General features: G+C 43.5%; 1 protein-coding gene across 1 annotated transcript; it reads right to left on the minus strand.

The window, feature by feature from the left end:
* Nucleotides 1–7,360: 7,360 nt before the first annotated feature.
* Nucleotides 7,361–8,277, minus strand: LOC141020722 (uncharacterized). Its single transcript, XM_073495659.1, has 2 exons — nt 8,005–8,277; nt 7,361–7,900 (listed from the first exon to the last, which is right to left on the minus strand). The coding sequence occupies exons 1-2, from the start codon at nt 8,275–8,277 to the stop codon at nt 7,361–7,363; spliced, it is 813 nt and encodes a 270-aa protein (XP_073351760.1).
* Nucleotides 8,278–21,809: the final 13,532 nt, after the last annotated feature.

The raw sequence follows: 21,809 nt of genomic DNA on the forward strand, positions 1-21,809 counted from the left end.
GTTGTGAGGTATTGGGAAATGGACCCACTAGTGTGACAGTCACGACAAGACGTTGATTCTTATAACATGGTCTCCATGTCCGGCCCGATTGTGGACAACACAAGTCGGACGCTACCTTCAACCTTTTCTTTGTGATGCCAAAAGTTCTTTGGCGCCATGGGGTTGGTGCTCCTAGTGTGTGATTATAGTTGATGAGTTCCATCAGTGTGTGATTTATATATCTACTTTATTATGTTATATCATATCATATTATTAAAATAAGAGCCACGTGGTCTAGATAGGCTATACTCCCTCTATTTCTGTTGAAAGGGTATATCTCAAAGAAAAATTGGTTTGTTAGTACCGTTTCAATTTCTCTATATCACTTGTTTAGATTTTGAGGCACATTAAAACTCCGCATGCAAGACTAAAAATAAACTCAACAATGAATGTAACTATTCCTGTTTATGTAATGGTCACGCAAGCATGCTCCAAATAAATGTGTTGGTTTAGTTTAGTTAGTTTTGCAAACTACAAAAATCATTCCGGCAATCATCATCTGCCTGTGTTGAGGAGCTTTTGGAGTTGAGCCTTTTAAACTGAAAGACGGATTAATATCCACACCGCGGATCCTTAATGCAGACATGTCCACGGTTATAAGATCCACGTGTTACATAGAATAAAGGACTATGGTAGACATGTACAAACAATCAGCTATAGACATACATTATTCCAATCATTGGGCACACAGTCGAAACATAACTAGATAAACACATGGACACGTACACGAACTGGATGTGAGTCTAATACAAATGCGAGGGAGCTGCTGGATGCCAGAATTCGAAAGCAAAAAAGTAATGGGCAGCAGCTTACCCATGGTAGGGATGAGGTTATTTGGCGTCTTGAGCCATCCGGATGTTTTTCAACTGGCTCTTTATATAAGAAATTTTTCAAATCGACGACACCGTGTGACCTATCTGGGATCTGGAAGGCACGCCTTCCGGCCAAAATAAAAATCTTCTTATGGCAAGTGGCTCGTAACATAAATACCAGTGGAGACCAGGTGCTGAAAAGGAAGGCCCGGGTGACGGCAAATGCATTTGGTGTGGCGAGAGGGAAGATCGTGATCACATACTTTTTAGGTGTATCATGGTGCGATTCGTTTGGAGCGACATACGATTGGTGACGGGCTCCACTTGGAATCCGAGTGGTTTTTCGGAGTTCTACCGGTTGGTGAAATCCACCTCCAGGAAAGATAGGCGGATTGCATGGCTAGGTTTTGAGGCTATTGCGTGGTCACTATGGACTACAAGAAATAAAGCCTGATAGAGGGACAGTTCATTAAACATCCGGCTGATCTATTATACAAATTGATGTCTTTCTTGCAGCTATGGAAGCTTCTGGCAAGGGTACATGACAGAGGACGCGCGCAGGAGCTCGCCTCAAAGGTGCAAGCAAGGTGCACTGAGATGTGATGGCCGACACAGGAGACACCACCGGCACAACTCTGCCCCTTGGCGCTCCGTCGCCCGTATTCGCCTTCGGGCATGTATCACTTCTGTATGCTGCCTAGTACCAGACTTATGACATTTGTAAGGGCCTCAGTCTAAGGCCGGGCAAGCGCCTCCTTTCAAAATAAAGTAAAGGTTTCTCTGATGAAGACTTGGTTAGGTATCCAAGCCATAAACACCATACAACCCGGAACAAAGCAAACATATTAGTAAGCTTTTGTCAAGAAACTGTATTATAAGTATATGTTTACAAATTAATCCTTGCCAGCGATCTTTTAACAACCTTAATTTGCTGCATTCAGAAAAATGCAGGAATAGGGAAAACTACAGAACTTCATTGTCATATTCACATGAATCCAATGAAATTGATTTTTTTTGTCAAAGTTTGTTTGATTAAACTAAAGGAAAATCAAAAAAATCTTTTCCAAGAGGTTGAGTCGTTAGTTTTTTCTTTATGAATTTTGGTGTAGAAACCTTAACGAAAATTCTCATAAGATTTAATACTACAAATCAAGGGACCCACTAGAAAAAAATCATCTGGATAATGTCGTCCAAGTCTTCTACCAAAATCCATCAAATCGAAGATGCCTCTCAAAGTGAAGATATGTAAGTACTACATTTGGCCAGTTCATTGTTACTGTTGATGTTGTTATCTTCATTCCAAAGATACGAAAGGTATGTGCCTCAAGAACGATGAGATTTGAAATGCTCGAAGGTCACAGATTTTGCGCCTCTTGATTCTTGCTTCATATAAATAAATGCAGTGTCACATGATCCATTTAAAACAACCAACCAAACATGCACAATGTGCCATGCCATCCTACTTTATCTTTACTGACTTTATGGCCAGCAGAACATCGCGGACTATATGTATGCTCGATGAACAGACATACATTCCTCAATGATTCCGCCAATAGTCACACTTCAATGGGCATAGCTACTTGCGTCAAAAAGAAAAGGGTGTCTGTATGCGTACTTAGGATTGGGAGGTACCAGGAATGACTACACCCTAGCATGCGAGGGCATCGGCGCTGGGAATTGTCTTCTAGGATGGCGATGCGTTTTTCGGGATTTCTCCTCCTCTTGATGTTTACGTGAAGCAGCAGGCTGCTGTGATCAAGATCATAAGATCTTCTTGTTACTTCTGGAGCCACCTTCTATCACTAATGCTCCATTTATCACACCATCAACACGCATTCCATTTTGAACATCAGCTCCTCACAACATCACAACATCGATCAGTACAAAAGTATTACCACTAGCTTCATGAAGATACAGCCCCCCCCCCCCCCCCCCCCCCCCGGGCGCCCCCGTTGAATGCGATGGCCTCGGGTCCCGCGGAACCAGCCACCGCCGGCGAGGACGCGGGTGACGTTCGCTTTGCCGAGTTCTCGGACCTGCAGCTGCGGGAGAGGTTGCAGCGCATACAGAATGGGCTCGACAGGGGCGTGTACAGCGGCCTCCACGACGGCGGCGAGAAGATCCATCAGTTGTGCCGTGACATCGACCACGAGATCGCTCGACGCCGGAAGGTTTTCCAGGCCCCGCCCTCCTCCTCTTTCATCAATCTCTGTCGCTCCGCCCACTATGGAGGCAGCAAACCGCACCGCGCTCCGGTGAGTGCGATACCCTCGGCCGGCGAGGCGGGGGTCGAGGGTGCGGTGGAGGATAGGCACAGCGCGCTGCACCAGCTTTCGGATCTTAGAAGTTGCGGCGTCTACAGGACGGGGTCGGCGTCCTCGCCGGCCACCTCCCTGACGGCGGAAGGAAGTACTTTGCGTACATCCGTGCCGTTCGTCTCGAGCTCGCTCGCCGCCAGGCCCTGCTCTCCCGCAACCAGTCGGCTGCCGCCGAACCCGGAGCAGGTGCGGTCTCGAAGGTCCTCATCGTCATAGGTACCCCCATGATCTCCTCTCGGCTCCTCCCTCTGATAGTGTCGGAGGTGGCCGCCGGCTCGCCGCTCGGCCGCCGGTGAAGGTGGCGGCGAGGATCTGGCCGCCCCGTTCTTCCTCGGGGGGCTTTGGATTCGTGGCGGCGGCCTCGGCTGGTAGATCGACGCCAGGTCTGCGGTGACCGGTGCTCGTTGGTGCTGGCCCTTCTTCCTCGGCCGCGGGGGCGGCGAGGTGGCGGCAGGTGGCGGCTGTGGTGCGGGCATCTCGGCGGCGCCCGATCCAGATCTGAAGGCCTCCGTCTACTTCAACCAGGGCTGCCTCGAATGGTCCTGCTTTGGGCGGCCTTTGTCGCCGGAGTTGTACCTCTTTGGCTGCTGGAGGTGGGAGGTGGCTCCGGAGAAATCCGAGGCCAGCAGTGCTGGCCACGACGGCGGCGACGCCCGAGGGCGCCGTACCTTTCTTGTAGGCTCCGTCCAGGTTGCCTCCTTCCCCTCCTCCTTCCACCCAGCTCGTATGCCGGGCGAAAGCCCAAATCCTTGCCAGATCGAGCGACAGCGGCGCTCCGGGCGTCGTCACCCTCTTGGGGGTGTCGTTCGTGGTGAGCTTGGGGTGGATGTGATGCTTTGGTTGCTTGGCCGCGGTTGGTGGCGTGGTCGGAGTTCGTCTGGTGGCGGTGCATTGGCGCTCTGCCGCCTATGTGCTCTGCCTCGGAGTCCTTCTTCCACGGTGCTTGGTCTTCAGCAGCCCTGCCGGACTCGGCGGAGCGGTGCTTCATCTTACACATTGATGGCGGCGGTTATCGGCGGCATGGTGCTATGGAGGCTCGGCGTCCGATGCGCGGGATGGACTCGCGCAGGAAGAGGTAGCTGTCTGGCGTCATGGTGACGTCGATGGCTGAGTGGCCAGACAAGGTAGATGCCTCAATATGATCTGAAGACGGACCTGTGGAAGATGGCGGCGACGACACACGAGTGCGTCTGACTGGATTGTGCCCCAGACCCGGTATGTGGCTCGGTTGGGGCTTCCGGCTTTTGATGTTAGGCTTAGGTGAGTGGTCTGAGTGGCCCAGCTAGCACCCCTTCATCGTATAGATAGGAGTAGCGGCATATGTTGTCAAGATGGTGGATTCAGGCATATTGTTGTAATACTTTGTAAGGTCCTCGAGAATAATCAATAAAGTGGCCGTATGCATCTCCCAGATGCAGAGGCCGGGGGTCATCCTCCTTTTCTAAAAAAAATGAAACATTATATTCAGCATCTAGAGTACCGTCGACACACCCTTCAGCAGAGGGAACTGCTAATGCAGTATCAAAAACGATTGAACACCATCACCCAACAGTATTGCTAGCTAACGCAGTATCGAAATCAATAGGAGCATCCATATCTGACAAGCGCCGGCTAACCGTGTCCTTTCATGGTTTGAATTCTTCATTTTCCTACACTACTAGTCTAGCAGAACAAGATCAAGAGCTTCAAATGAAAGTCAGCAAAAATACAAGTACTGAAGAGTCTGGCCATGAAGCGAATTCAGGGGCAAAAAATACAGTTCCTGGCTGCACTACACTAGTTTGGTTCGTTACTCAAGGAACAGCTTGTCGTGGCGACAGCGGAGGTCGCTCAAGAAAAAAAATAGGAATGCTCTAGACTGGGCTGGAATACACTATACAGGGCTGTTTGAAATGATGGCATTTTAGCTCTCAAACGGAATGGGCATAGCCCAGAAGATGATCAGAGCTTCTTAGTACTCCCTAGTGCCTACTAAAAAAAAAATCTTCAGTATGTATAATTGCTTGGTAGCCTTTTTTTTAAGGGATAATTGCTTGGTAGCCTACAAGAAATGTGAACAGCCAAGGAATTACCCTGCAGGAATGGCACAGCATATGTGCTGTGACCAACAATGGTAATTAATACTGAACCATATGCAATGGCCAGATGAGGAAGAATGATTGCAACAAAACATTTCATTGACAAGCTGATTGTAAGGCGATCATTTCATTCAATTTAACATTCAGGCAGAAAACTCCTCTAAAAATGAGGCACTCCTTGCTACTGAACAAATTGAGAGAATAATATGCCACATTTAATCGGCTAGAACCATACTTGGACATAGGAAACAGATGTATATTGCTTAGTAAGAAAACCACTGGATGATCTCTAAGAAAGAAGATGCTAATAAAAAATCCAAGTCAATTCTTCAATTAGACAAACAGAGGCATGGGGCAAGTTAATTATCAACTATTTTGAACGTTGACCAAAATGACTAAATAATTGTAGCATCAACATGCTACCACTTCACCCCATAAGGATATTCACACAAGTATAAATTCCATGCAACCATGAAACATTCAGAGATCATTGATCATAACTTGTATACATCAAAATGAAACTAGCTAGCTCATAGTGGACCCATTTCTTAATCTTCTGCTCATCAGTACAAGTTCCATTTCTCAAGCATATGTTAAGATCGAAGATCACATGAAGCAATTATTCCTCAAAAGTGGTTAGCAGTTAAAGTGAAGTTTATACATGGAATTCCAAACGAAGCAACACAAAGGCAGAATTATAACACTATGTGTCAATACCTAACCAGACGTTAATGGAATCATGAACATGAATGAACTGCAGCAGAACATTGACTCGAAATAGACATGAGTCGGAGCGATCGACAAACATTTCAAATGCTGATCCAACTAACTTGTAATTTTAGCATCAACACTCATGGCAAACACTTCAGCCCAAAATGATATTCAAAGAAATATAACACAACCATATAACAGCCAGAGCTTCTTGGTCATAACTTTTATACATCAACAAGAAAGCTAGAATTATAACAGTATGTTTCAATACCTAACCAAATGCTATGGAATTATGAACAATGAATTGCAACAAAAAATTCCATTAAGTTAGCTATAATGCATTCTTTTAATTAAACTAGCGCTCAAGCTCTTGTAAAAGTTCAAGTGCAACTTGCTATTCAATAAGGATGATAATCTGCCCTCATTTGTTCGTTGGCAAAAACAAAACATAGGAACCGGAAACACATGTATATTTTAAATTTTAGTATTAAGAAGACCAGCAAGTAATCTCTGTAAAGAAGACCACGATAAAGATATGACAGTTTTTGAGTTAAACAAAAACAGAGAAAAGGCAGGTAGAATTGCTTACTAGTATTAAATACTAAGAAGACCACTACATAAAAGGGGAAAAAGCACCTTCTCCATTATAGAAAACATCAGCATGAGTCAGATCAATTGGCAAACATTTCAAATGCTGATCCAAATGACTTGTAATTTGCATCAACACTCAATATAGCCACTTCAGCCCAAAATGATATTCAAAGAAATATACCGCAACCATATAAAGAAAGCTAGTGATCTCATAGAGGATTTAGTTAATACATACTGCAGTCCATGTAGATATGGAGGGCAAGGCCATCAAGAAGCACCACCAGACTCAACAGCCTTCATATGAAAGACTAAATGTGCACAACATAATTGCCTAGTTAGACGAAAGGTGAAGCATTGACAACATAATGCTCAACAAAACATAGACATGAGCCAGAGTAATCGGCAAACATCTCAAACACTGACTCAAATGACTTGTATTTACCATCAATACACAAGGCAACTACTTCAGCCAAAAATGATATTCAAAGAAATATAAGGTAGCCATGTAACGGTCAGAGCTTCTTGATCATAAGTTTTTATATATACATAATCAGAGAAAGCAAGTGCGCTCGATAGATTCAGTTAATACACACTGTGGCACATGTAGATACAGAGGGCCAGGCCGTCAAGAAGCACCACCACACTCAACAGCCCTCTGATGAAAAGCTAAATAATATTCAGAAGATAACAATCTGGTCAGATGAAAGGTGAAGCATGGACAACATAATCCTCTAGTGCCGAAAAGCAGGTATGTGAAACTAGAGATTGTTTGAGCCGAAGTCCCGTATCCCAGATGAATCTGCGATTGAGACTATATAGCAACCAACTTGCCATCGATGTCAAGCTGAAGTAGACAGTCATTGTCAAGTTTGGCCAGCACGAGCACATCACCATCCCAATAGGCAGCCTCCACATACCAAAAACCGCAAAAGTTTTCAAATTCCCTCCTTATCTCTGCAATCGGCAATTCAACCCGGCCTTTGGAGGCCCAAACTTGGCCTTCATAGCCCTGCATCACCCAGACATCAACAATGGACCCTTCCTCATTAAGAGTGTACATGCCAAGCAAGTCACCCATCTCAAACAGGCCAGCATTGCCATGGCCGGGAACAATAGGAGAGCGCATCTGCCAGAACAACTCAGTGGTGGTGTCAAATACCATTATCAGGTTGTCTATGTGCCAATGCAAGCTACCATGGAAAAGAAGAGATCCAGTGGAATTCATCAGTTCTTCGGCATCAGGGCCCCTTATGTGCCTCGGCGGCTGGCCAGAGCCTAATGTGAAGACGTAGGAGCCACTTTGAGCATCAGCTTCCAGGCAGAGCAATAGTGTTGGTACTCGCCTGTAGGGCTGTGTGGGTACATCCCCAAAAGCGTGAAACCATCAAGCTGGTGGAGGGAAGCATATTGATGAGTGGCCGGGTTGCAGATGGAGAAGCCCCTCTCATTATAGACGTGTAAGACAAGGAGGACGTCATAGCAGGCCACGGGAAAGAAGCCGGGGGCTTGGTCGAGATGTGCAACCGACTGGAGCTGGTCGGCTGCTCGGTGGTCGCAGGTGATGATGTCTATGGAGGGTTGGTCTTCACTGTAGCCGCGGAAGAGGGGGAGGGCGGGCTGGCGGGCGTGGTGGGCGAGGAGGAAGTCGCGAGCCGAGGTGGCGCGGTGCCAGGCGGGGGAGACGGCACGGCAGCGGAGGATGGATTTGGGGGGCAGGCGAACGAGCATCTCCCAGGGGGAGAATTGATTTTAAACCACCCCCCCCCCCCCCCCCCGCGCGCGCTCCACTTCGATCTTGTACCCCCATGTTCGTGCGACTCGCTCTGAGCCCCCCTGTTACGACTCGTTCTTTGCTGATTGCCCCCTTCCTATTGTTATGCGTTCAATTTGCTACTAATGAAAGAAAAACTGGTCCGATAATATTTCTATTTGACGAAACTGCCCTCAAGACCCCAACACGCTAGATAAAAAAACCATCACGCGAGACAGGGCCACATGTTCGCTCGTTCCAGTTCTCCACCCAGCCGCCAGTTCGCTCGTGCCCCGCCGTCGCCCCTGCTGCTCTGCCGTTGCCCCTGCTGCTCCACCGCCCTCCATTGCTGCCCCAAGGTAAGGCAAGCTTCCCCCTTCCCTTTTCCATGGAGTTGGTGTAGTTCTCCTTGTACGGACGTCTAAATCTTAGAAACCCTAGGTACTGAGGGAGATGGGGATTTGAGTGAGAGGGTTTGGATCGGCAAAGGGGTGTGATGGATCGGAAAAGGTAACATCATATTCCCTTGTTTTGGTTTGATGTATGCATAAGTTTTGGTGTGAAATTTCTGATTTTTTTGTTTATATTGAATAGGATCGATGCAATGTCTGTGCATGATTCTAATCAAACCAGTGTGACAAACCTAACCATGGGGATGGTCTCGTGCAATGAAGTAGAAACCGTTGGTACCATTGTCGATTGGTCAAGTCTTGTGATCGAACCTGGAAATGATGGAGATGAAAAGGGGATTCCGGATGAAAAGCCGGCAGATGAGAAAGCCATGTTTGCTCTGTTGGGTTTGAAAACAGAGGAGGGCGAGGGAAAAACTAACCTTGGTCCTGTTGTCACTCCTACTCCTGATTATGACTTGGATGATATCAAAGGGGCAGCTATTGTTGTTGATGATAATGCTCCAGAGGAGCCACTTATTGCGTGGGATGAACGAAAAGCAAAGATGGATATAGGGACCCCTTATCCTGATATGGCTGCATTTAGAAAGGCTATAAAAAGTTCGCTATCAATGGAGAGTTCGAATATGGCACTAAAAAAATGAGCCGACAAGGTTCCGGGCTTTTTGTAAAGGTCAATCCATGATAGGCCAACCTTGCAAATGGTCCTTAACTGCTAGTTGGCGGAGAGACGAAAATTGTGTGATGGTAATAATCTTTGTTTCTTTGGAGAGTTCGAATATTGCTTTGTTTCTTTGCTTGTCATTGTAATGACCTTTCGATTTGAATCATTCTTTGTTGTAGGTTGTGAAGCATCAAACAGAGATTATGGACCTATTTAGAAAGAGGAGAATGACTGGAGAGAAATTGGTAGGGAAAATACTGCCATTTGTCATACACCAATTAAATGCAAAGACTCGAGGACTAGGACATCTCAAGGCTAAAGCATCAGCTGACTGGAGTGGAGAAGTGAAAAATGTTAACAAAGGGGATGAAAGACATGTCGTCAAAACACTCACACATGAGTGTACATGTTTGCAATGGCAGCACACAGGCAAGCCTTGTGACCATGCACTAGGCTTCATAAATGTTTTGCAAGCTCGCAACTTTGTGAACATGGAGGATTATGTTGATAGAGGCTTTTTGTTGCGTCCACCAATTCCAAAAGGCAAGAAAAAAGGTGCTGGAAGAACAATAAAACAGAGGATGAAGAGTTGGTGGGAAGGTGGATCAAGGAAGGGATCATTGAACAAATGCAAAAAATACGGGGAGGTAGGACATAGAGAAGCCGGCTGTCCTCAAAATGGAACAAAGAAACGGTACAAACTAATACTTGTTGCTGTTTTCTACCTATAACACCATGGTTCTTTAACATGAAAAAAATCTCTAATTGCTTATTTTTGTAGGAAAAGTATGGGGAAAAAGAATCCATCTCCATGGTTTGATGTCTCAGTTAGCAATGCGATTCCATCTACACCAACCAAGAGCAAGAATGTTGCCACTTGTAGCAGTCCTGGAGCTGTGACAAGAAGCCAAGCTGCATCTCAAGCTAGTCCTGGACCTGTCACAAGGAGCCAACCAACATCTGAAGCTGCTACTCCACCACCAAAGTCTCCAGCAAAAGGAAAGAAGAATAAAATGACTCCAAAGAGGAAGAAATTAAGCGATCTGTGATGAACTCGTGTTATTGCTATGTGTGTGAGGTGGAGACTCACTTTATTGTTCTGTATGTGAGGTGCAAACTCTCCTTCTGGTCCTGTGTAAGTGAGGCAGAGACTCACTATTATTCTGCTATGTGTGTGAGGTAGAGACTCACTTTAATTCTGCTGTGTAAGTGAGGGGGAGACTCACCTTTATTTGTTGTCATGCAGTTATGTAGAACCTTGCTAAACTTATTATATATGCTATCATGGAATCATTGTGAGGCTATATTATTTGCAGTCTGTTCGTTTGAAAGGCTACATATACAACAGAATTATACTTCTTTTTTCTGTGAGAAACATAGCACAGTTGAAGCAAATCCTGTCATTTGAGAAAAAAATTGTGGCTGGGACATCCAGACTAGGTACAGAGATCCTTTTAAACTGAAGGGTACTTCTATCCATTCTTATTTCTGTTTGATGATTAGATACTAACAAATGTGTTAAATAGGCAAAAGGGGGTTATTAGCAACCACTGGACGGCCCGGTGGGGGCTCAGAGCGAGTCGCACGAACATGGGGGTACAAGATCGAAGTGGAGCGCGTACACTAGTAGAAAAAGGGTCAAATGTGAAGCACATTAGTGCCGGTTTGATTTTGAGCCGGCACTAATGTGTCCATTAGTGCCGGTTCCAACGGCTAGGCGGGCGGAGATCATTAGTACCGGTTGGTGAGCAACCTTTAGTACCGGTTCGTGTCACGAACCGGTACTAATGAGGCTGCGTCAGGCTGTGGTCAGGCTGGGGCCCCATGGGCACCTTTAGTACCGGTTCGTGCCATGAACCGGTACTATAGTTTCTTAGTAAGTTGTTTTTTAGTCCCACCTCGCGAAGAAAGAGGCACTAGGAGCGGTTTATAAGCCCTAAGTGCAGAGACAGGAGAGGCGCAATGCTCATCTGCATGTTGCTTAGCTTTAAGCCTTGAGGAATAGTGTAGACTGCACGGAGCTATGTGCAGTGCAGTTTGCACTATTCCGAAAGGTTTGAAGCTAATTAACGAGCATTGTGCCTCTTTTTTATCTTTAATAACTTATTACAACTCCGGACTTCTTGTGTTACGGCAAAAACTGGACGCACTTCGTGTACAAACTAGACAATCTCTTTCGAAGTATCAGGGTTTCTGACGAGAACGCATCTGTTACATGGGCACTTCATTTTTTTAAACTTATTACAACTCCAGATTTTTTTGCATTCCGTACACACCATTCAAAGCGACGTCATCAATTTTTAAAACTTTCTGACATCATTTGCTATTTTTTAGTCATTTACCGATTTGTTTAGAGAGCTAAATGACGGTGAAATTGAAAATCACTACAAAATGAACTCTGAAAATGTCGAAACTTGGCATGGTATCATAATTTCACCCACATAGTATGTGCAAAAGAGTAGAGAGGGTTACGGCAAAAACTGGACGAACTTCGTGTACAAACTGCACAATCTCTTTCGGAGTATCAGGGTTTCGGACGAGAACTCATCTGTTACACTGGCACTTCATTTTTTTAAACTTATTACAACTCCAGACTTTTTTGCGTTCCATACGCACCATTCAAAGCGACGTCATCAATTTTCAACACTTTCTGACATCATTTGCTATTTTTCAGTCATTTACCGATTTGTTTAGAGAGCTAAATGACGGTGAAATTGAAAATCACTACAAAACGAACTCTGAAAATGTCGAAACTTGGCATGATATCATCATTTCACCCACATAGCATGTGCAAAAGAGTAGAGAGGGTTACGGCAAAAACTGGACGAACTTCGTGTACAAACTGGACAATCTCTTTCGAAGTATCAGGATTTCTGACGAGAACTCATCTGTTACATGGGCACTTCATTTTTTTAAACTTATTACAACTCCAGACTTTTTTGCAGAAAAGAAAAAAACTATATAAATTTTTTTATTCACAAAGAAACTAAATACAGCAAAAAAAACTACTCAGAAATAAATAGAAGAAAATTATATAAAAAATTGTTGGGGCGCTGCCCAGTGGGCCACCCAGACCTAGGGTTTGCAAATACAGGCCCAGAAGGGCCAGCAGGCTCACAAGGCAGCGCGCCGAAGTTAGGCCCAGAAGCCTGCTATAGAGAGGAGTTCGAGACAGCAGCCGCGCCGGGGCTTTTAAACTGGTGCGAGCGCCCCTCGGCTAGCGAGGTGGGACTAAACTTGCCCGCACCGCTCCTGCGCCAGCGCACACCTTTAGTACCGGGTCGTGGCTCCAACCGGTACTAAAGGGGTGGCCTTTAGTACCGGGTCGTGGCTCCAACCGGTACTAAAGGGGTGGCCTTTAGTACCGGGTCGTGGCTCCAACCGGTACTAAAGGGGTGGCCTTTAGTACCGGTTGGAGCCACGAACCGGTACTAAAGGGGCAGTTTCCCGCCCCTTGGCCTCGCAAAAATTGGCCTTTAGTACCGGTGATGGCTTCAACCGGTACTAAAGGCCCCTCCTATATATATGACACTTACGAAAAATTCAGTTTCATCGACCACCACTTCTTCTCCAACTACTTCGCGCGACATCGTCGCCGCCGCCGCCGCGCAGTCGCCCATCGCGCGCCGCCCTCGCAGGCCCCCCGCCCCCGCCGCCCGTCGTCGCCGTCACCGCCGTCGCCCCCGCCGCCCGTCGCCGCCGCCCCGTACTACGTCGCCGTCTCGATCGCCCCGTCGCCCCCGGCCCGTCGCTCGTCATCACGCCGTCCCCGTCGCATCGCCGTCTCGCGCCGCCGCCCGTACGCCGCCGCCGCCTGTACGCCGCCGCCCCTCGCTCGTACACACACACATACACACACACAGAGACACACACACACACACACATTGTTTTTACTTATTTTCTGTTTTCTGTTGTTTAGATTAATGTTACATAAATTACGTAGATAAGAATGTTAGATGAATTATATGGAAAAGATGTTAAATATTAATGTTAATTTTAGATGAATTAGCTAGATATTAATTAGGTATATATATGAGATTTGAACTAGTTGAATAAATATAACTAGTTTATTTTTAATATGAAAATTAATAGAACAAGTTTATTTTTAGTAGGAAAATTTAGGCATATGAGATTATTTGAACTAGTTGAATTAATATAACTAGTTTATTTTTAGTAAGTGCTTAGTTGAACTAGTTGAATTAGTAGAACTAGTTTCTTTTTAGTAAGAAAATTTAGGTATATGAGATTTGATGATCTAATTAAAATATTACTATATATATAGCTACTCTATATATTTTAGTAAGAAAATTAATAGAACTGGTTTATTTTTAGTAAATTCTTAGTTGAATTAATTGAATTAATAGAACTAGTTTATTTTTAGTAAGAAAATTTAGATATCTGAGATTTGATGATCTAATTAAAATATTACTATATAGAACTAGCTACTTTATTTTAGTAAGAAAATTAATAGAACAAGTTTATTTTTATTAAATGCTTAGTTGAATTAGTTGAATTAATAGAACTAGTTAAACTAATAGAAGTAGTTGAATTAGTTGAATTAATAGAACTAGTAAGTGTTTAATGTTTCACCTATAAGAACATAGGAAATGTCGTCTGACGACGAAAAAGATTTCATTAAGTGCGAATTCTGTGAAGACCAGCGCGGCCTGTGCGACAGAAATTTCCTTGTTGATGATAGGCGCTTCAGCATCAAGCTGGATGAGACCTTCGAAGTGGATACAGTAAGTCACAACGACAAGTCTTTTTTCGTAATTAAGCATGACTTATATATGCTTCATTTGCTTCAACTTATAATTTTAAATTTTCACTATTCTACTAGCACATCCCCTGCCATGCAAGAATTTTTGTCTTGGATAAGATAGGTTTCAGTGCTATGAAAACTATGAAGGTAAAGAGAGTTTACCTGAAGACCGAGCATGGTTATACTTTCAACGTCAAATTATACAATGCAGACACGTACACCTATTTTGAATGCAAAACTTGGCAAGCACTATGCAAGGCTTATGCATTTGAGCCTGATATGGTTAAAACCTTTGATATTCGTCCGGAAGATGATATTGAAGGTAATAGAGACATCTGGGTCGATGTGCAGACGCCTCCAGTTCTACCATTAGGTGAGTTTCTCAACCATATTTATGTCTTTGATATTGTTTATTTAAAAATAGTTGACAACTAATTTCTATTGACAGCTTATTTCCATTCAAGCAAACATGTCCGGCGCTTGGTAGACAGGACCTACTACTGTCCCGGAGCTAAACTAAACTGCGAGGAGATAAGTCATTATGTTTCATGGCTTGAGGATCTTGATGCTGTTAAGAGAAATCATTTTCCTGAATTTGAAAATCTTAGTACTCAAAACGTGCGACCAATAGTGATCGTATTGAACTACGGTCACATGGATTTAGGAAAGATGGTAAGATTTTTACTATTAGTCCTCAGTGCATCTTTTGCATACATTATTTTTCAAGCTAAACTTTCATTGCTAAGTATATTAATTACTATACGATGTTCTTCAACAGGGACTCCCGATGACAGTTGTGCCTCAGTGGATCGAGACTAAAGGTCGCATGTCAATTGTTAGCTTAAGGCCAAGATATCCTACAGTGCACATGAGTGCATTCAGGATTTCTGAAAGCGATGAATGCTTAATAGTGAAAGATTGGAGCAAAATTGTTAACGATGGCAGAGAAGTACTAGGGGGCAGCAATCAGAAGTGCAGCCCACGATTAGGAGACAGGTTCATCTACATGCTCCAATATGATGAATCAGGAGAGCTATACATGTTCTATGCTATTTTACCTGAGAGAGAGCAGCAGGAGTGATTTAGCTAGTTATCATGCTCTTAGTACTTGTTTTCCTCTCATGCGTGTCCGTGTTCTTCGTCCTGAACTTAATCTCAAAGAGTGATTTGCTTTTGTGGTGTTATGAACGCTTATAATATCATGACCATGTTGAACTCGATGATATCTTTGCTAGCTAGTATATACTGTTGTTGGTGATGATATGATGCAAGAGTTTTTATATTAATATGATGATGATGATGAGTTATTATATCATTTATGAAAGAAACCGCATATTAGTTTCAACTGGATGGATCCTAGCTAAGTGATCAAGTATATGCCATATCCATATTACTTAGATCACTAAGTGATCAAGTAATATGGATATGGCATATAGTGATCAAGTAATATGGATATGGCATATACTTGATCACTTAGCTAGGATCCACATGCATCCAGTCGAAACTAATCTGCGGTACTTTCACCTAATGATTTAACAACTCATTATAATGTAAAACAATCACTAAATTAAATTGAAAACACAAAACTAAAGAAAAATAAAAATTAAAACCAAAACACACCCAAACATTTAGTACCGGTTGGTGTTACCAACCGGTACTAACGTCCTACACGCACCCGGGCCTGGCTTGTGCCACGTGGTGGCACGTTAGCGCCGGTTCGTGCCGAACCGGTACTAAAGGGGGGGGGGGGGGGGCTTTAGTCTCCATTCTTTAGTGCCGGTTGCAGAACCGGCACTAAAGGCCCTTACGAACCGGCGTTAAAGCCCGGTTCTGCACTAGTGGTAGGGGGGTTAAAATCAATTCTCCCACACGAGTAGGATGTCCTGCTCCTGTGTACTCATCATGGGTTTGCGGCAAAGGCGGCAAACTTCCCAGTACATCGACAGGTTCCCTGTTCTTCGAGATTTTTTTTGTCTTCAGTATTTCCTTCTAATGAAAAAGGTCGCATTCAACGTACACAACCGATCGAAATCAGCCCTCTTCTGCCTTTCTTCTAGCAGTAACCCGACTGATAGAGCCAAAAGGATCCTACAGCAGTGCGTGCTACACCAGTTTCTCACCTCCCCCACTTAGCTTTCATTATGGATTTTATAATAAACACAAGTGCATATAGGAATCCAAGTAAATAGTAACGGCAATTATTAACAGGTTACATGTGTTTTCGGTTCGTCTCCCTCCTACCTTGATCTCAAACAATACTCCACCAATATTAAATCACTCTGCTGAAACGGCTCTACAGGTCCATAGTTTAAGCTTCAGGTTCAATCGTCTCTTTAAATTGAGCCACCAGAAGGAGGGACCAGCTACCAAGGCTAGGGAGGCGTGTATATTGCCCCTGGCCATCAATGCGTAGTTAGAAACATGTATATAGTGCAATCATCATCCGATGCGCCCGCCTGCTCGAGTCGTTGTCTCTGGCACGGGCATGCACTCTGGAATAGCTGTCCGCTCCCAGTTTTCATCCTCCCATGCTTCCTCTTACCCCTAGGCTTCTGGCTTTAAATTTGTCAGTTTTCGCTCTACCTTGAAAGGTGCTCGAGGTTTTGTCAGCAAGGGCCACCACTGCTTTGTTTTAGGTATCTTGCTATTTGCACTCACCCCTTAATTTTCTTATTTACACTGAATGAGCACATGCATCTTTTAGTCTTCTGTTATGTTAATTTAGTTATTCGCAAGAAACTCCCATCTCTGAATTTGAAGTTGCTAGATTGGATAAGCATGAAACTTATGCTTTGGAGTAGATAGCATAATAAGTTGCTCCCATGCATTCTTGCATGCAATGTATTTCTTTTAAAAAAATAGATATAAACTAAAACAACAATCCCTGCTTCATGTAAGGCAACCTTTGTATGATTCGCAAAGATGGATAGAGCTGATTTGTTTTGGAGCCATCCTTTTAGTCCTTTAGTCTCAGGTTTCGTTTCTCACTAGGCTAATTGTAGAAGTTTAACTTCTGCGACAATGTTGTTTCGGTCTGTCTAGGGCACATGCACATCTAAGTGATTCAATCAAACATAAAAATGAAAAATGGAAATAGTTGCACGAATCTCCACATAGAATCAATAACATAAGATTTGAATGTGCAATACTTAGGGCACATCTAGATGTTTCTTTTGCCACACATAGGACAATGTTAACCACACATGCAAACAATCTCATGAACTACTCTTAGCTTCTTGCTAGAATTAGGTGCACTGTTGCTAAAATCATTCTTTTTTACCAGTAGGCTGATCAAGTTAAATTGTAGTCAAGAAGAACACTCTCAATTCATGATGATCCAATGCAAATATCTGCATGAATTGAAATATCTCTTTCCGATAGTTTATATTTTTCTTATTTATCATCTTTTTTAAGCAAAAAAGATTATACCGAAGTCAGAAGGACACAAGGCACTATACCATCCAGCCACTCTCCATTTACTACTAGATCCGCCACATGGGTGAAGCTACATTTGGGCTTGGGTATACATTTATGGGCTAAGCTACGTAGGGACTTGGTTGTACAAATTTACATAAATTAATTTATTTTATTTTGCAAAACTATGGAGTACCTATGTATGATTCACATGTATAGAACAATATACATAAAAGCATATAGAAACATGAGTAAAATTGTAAATCTTAGGTACTATACAATATTGTTTGTATGTTGGATCCGCTACCGTTCCTATATGATGAGACTGTGGAGATCTATTGCTTGCATGTATTCTAATTTTATTCTAGTTAACTTTACTACTATAAATTCCCGCAGCAACGCGCGGGGTATTGTCTAGTTTGAGGAAAATAGCAGGTCAGTTGATAGCCACTACAAAACACATTTGTGTGTATCTAATTATATTTGTGAATTTACCAGTGATTGGTACTTCTTATGAGGTACTATGTTGCCCTTGCTAAAATGTTAACTCATCTTCTCATAGCAACATGGTGTTTTCAGTTTTAAGATATCGGACCCATACTCTGCTGACCATCATACAATATGACAGGATTGTAAGGATACCTTGATGCCCTAAGATGAACATTAATACTGATAAACTGCATGTAAGTTATATGCACATGTAAGATCATGATGATTTTGGATCAATGTTTATAAATCTTTCTAATATAAAATGTTGGATGTATTGGCTGCTTATAAAAAATATTTCAAAGATGCCACAGATTCCACAAAAGTATTTGTTTTTTCTCTGCAATTGTGCTAGACAATCTTAGGTCTGAAGTATTGTTGCTCATTCTTTCTTATCATTAGGTAGACATGAATGCTAACTTTGCTATATCTTTCTCATTCAAGTATGGAAATAAATAAACGTTGATACATTATAAAGGAGCGTATTAGCCTTAGGAAAAACTGCTTAGTTGTCTCATGTTGAAATTTTGGGTGTTGAAAATATCATGCAAGGATGCTACACCTCCTTTTCACACTACTATATTTTTCTATTGTGAAGTTGCCTTTAGAGATTCAAACCCATTTTAGAAAATGTATTCTTCTCAATAATCGTGGCTCTTCTTTGTCAAAATGGACATACATGCTATACTTGCTCATATCATTTGGTTTTTGCTCATGTGAGGAAGTTAATATGCTCCTAAGAATCCATAATATTTGTTGTTTTTAGGTTCCAGAGGATACCATTTTGATTCATCGTTACTTTAATCGACAGTTTTCCAACAATGAGTTCAGATGTAGATTGGATCATGAGGATGAGGACGGTGTTTTAACCTTGTAGGCACACCGGCCGGCAAGCACGCAACTTTCTGCTCTCCATATTCCTACAAAACAGAGTTATCATAGTATACTGCAGATCAGATTGGAAACACTACACCTTTTGTGCCCTCTCTTGGTCATAATTGACTGAAGCCTTGGTGTAGCGTCCACTGTAATTAAATCTATCCCTCAGTCTCTTTATTTCTCAAGGAAAAAAATATGTGATATCTGTTTAGCAACGCCACAACAAAAGTTTAAGGATGGATGACCTCTGGATCCACCATTTTTCCTATGTAAACTAGATGGCATACTGAATCATCATATTCAATGTGAGTGTGAGTAATTTATTTTTTATACATGAGTTCTTGGGTAAACAGATCAATAATGGAAGACGGCGCGGCGAAGCGAGCGTATGCTTCTAGTAAGGATCACTCATTGTTGAAAAGATCTCTAGATATTCTCTCAAAAAACAAGAAGACCGAGATAACAAGGCAAAGTCAATTAGTCAGTTCAAGAAATAGAAACATGAGACATGTACATTCCTAACTAGTACTACCTCCGTCCGGGTTTATTAGGCCCCTTTGCTTTCTTGGGTCCAAGTTTGACCATGTATTTAATTAAATATATATAATTATATGCTACCCACAGTATATTGTTGGATTTGTACTTGAAAGAGGTTTTCTATGATATAGTTTTCATGACATATAGTTTATATTTATTAGTTAAATTCATGGTCAAACTTTGACTCAAAATGAAAGGAGGCCTAATAAACCCGGACGGAGGGAGTAAGTACTAATAATATTAGGAACTAAATAAAATACGCAAAAAAGATCTCGACTTTAAAAAACTAGAGACACGAGGCAAGTTAGTTAGATCATAATCTAAATTCACACCAAACTGACTTGATAATTTTAGCACCAACAAGCAAGGCAGTCTATTCAATCTAAAAGCGCATTGGAAGAAGCATAGATTTTATGCAAACACATCACAGTGGGAGCTTCTTGACCATAACTTTATATGTACCAACAGACAAGCCAGTGGGCTCCTACTTGATATTGCACCTCGTGAGGATTAACAGTTATGGTGTTAAGAAACACCACCTCACTCAAGAACAAGTCAGATGAAAGACATATCATTCACAACATAACCCTCTAGTGTTGGGAAGAAGCTATGAGGAACAAGAGTTTGTTTGAGGCGATGTTGAGCAAGACGAGACCTTTGCAATTGAAACTAGCAACCAACTTTCCATCCATGTCAACATGAAGTAGCCACTTGCCATACTCGACCAACACAAGCTCATCACCAACACAAGAAAAAACCATCGCATTACAAGGACTGCCAAGCTTTCCACATGGCAGCCTGATCTCCACAATGGGCAATTCAACCCGACACTTGAAAGTCCATATCTCAGTTTCATAGTCCTGCATCATCCAAATATCAATGATTGTCGCGTCATAATTGAAGCTAGACATGCCGAGCAATCCATCCATCTCAAACATAAATAGCGCGACCATGAAAAACTGGAGCACACATCTGCTGGAATGACTCAACTGTGGTTTCAAATAAAGTTATGGTGTTTCTTCCATTACTATGCTGCTTTGGGTGCCAATGCAGCATACCACTAAACAGGATAGGTGGCCCAATGAGACTCCATACATTAGGCGGGAGTCCAATTTGCCTTGGTGGTTGGCCAGATCCCAATCCAAAAACATAGAAGGCACCTTTTACCAGCATACATGATTCGATACTCGTTGGTAGGGCGGTGTCGGTACATTCCCAAGAATGTGAAGCAACAAAGCATCAGCATCTGAGCATACTGACGAGTAGCCGGGTTGCAGATGTAGTAAAGTATACCAAGGGCCGAGAGGACCAAGAGGCCATCACAAGAGGCCTCCAAGCGGAAGAAGGCGCGGCCAAATCGAGCGATGGGCTGTTGGAGCCCTGCCCGGTGGTCAAAGGGGATGCTGTCGAGAGACTCACCATCGGGTGGTGGTGACACAATGCCAGGAACGACAAACGAAGCGACATCGGAGGAGTAATTTGGGGGATAGGCGGACGAGGATCTCCCAAGTGACAATCTCCTCAGGAAGACCGCGGTGGAGAGGCGTCGTTTCTGCTTTTGCTGCCTCTGCCATGGTCGCCGGCTGGGATCTTGGGTCCTATGGTGGTGGCGGAAAGGAGGTGGGGATCTTGGATCCTATGGTGGCGGCGGAAAGGAGGTATGGATCTTGGGCGGAACGGAGGTGGGGATCTTGGATCCTATGATGGCGGCGGAAAGGGGGTATGGATCTTGGGCGGAACGGAGGTGGGGATCTTGGATCCTATGGTGGAGGCGGAAAGGAGGTGGGGATCTTGGATCCTTTGGTGGCGGCGAAAAGGAGGTATGGATCTTGGGCAAAACGGAGGTGGGTGCCTTGGATCCTATGGTGGCGGCAAAAAGGAGGTAGGGATCTTGGGTCCTATGGTGGCGGTGGAAAGGAGCTAGGTTAGGTCTTCTGTGGGGAAATAGAGAGGGATTTGGTCTGGACTTATAGCGTAGAATAACAAGTATATCTGGAAAACTACGAGAGACTTTCTTATAACACGGGCAAAATGATAACTTACCTATTCGACACTTAAAAAAATTTCCTTCCCTCTTTGATATGGGGTCCAAATTTTATTTCATATATGATACTTTTGTCCAATTTCAAACTAGTGGTGTTAAATGACATGTGAGAACATCTATAACCGGACTCCCTAATCCTTTCCTAAACGCTCGGAACGCCCGCCCGGTCAGTGTCCGGTGAAAAAAGTTAATCCAATCGGACCCCTCACTTCCCGGAACTGAGCGGCACTAACTCAAACCCGTCTCAAATATGGAGACAATATGAGGCTACCCGGTCACGCCCGGGCACATCCACTCGACCCCATATGCAGCCA

Source organism: Aegilops tauschii, chromosome 3 (assembly GCF_002575655.3).
Source record: "Aegilops tauschii subsp. strangulata cultivar AL8/78 chromosome 3, Aet v6.0, whole genome shotgun sequence".
NCBI lineage: Eukaryota > Viridiplantae > Streptophyta > Magnoliopsida > Poales > Poaceae > Aegilops > Aegilops tauschii.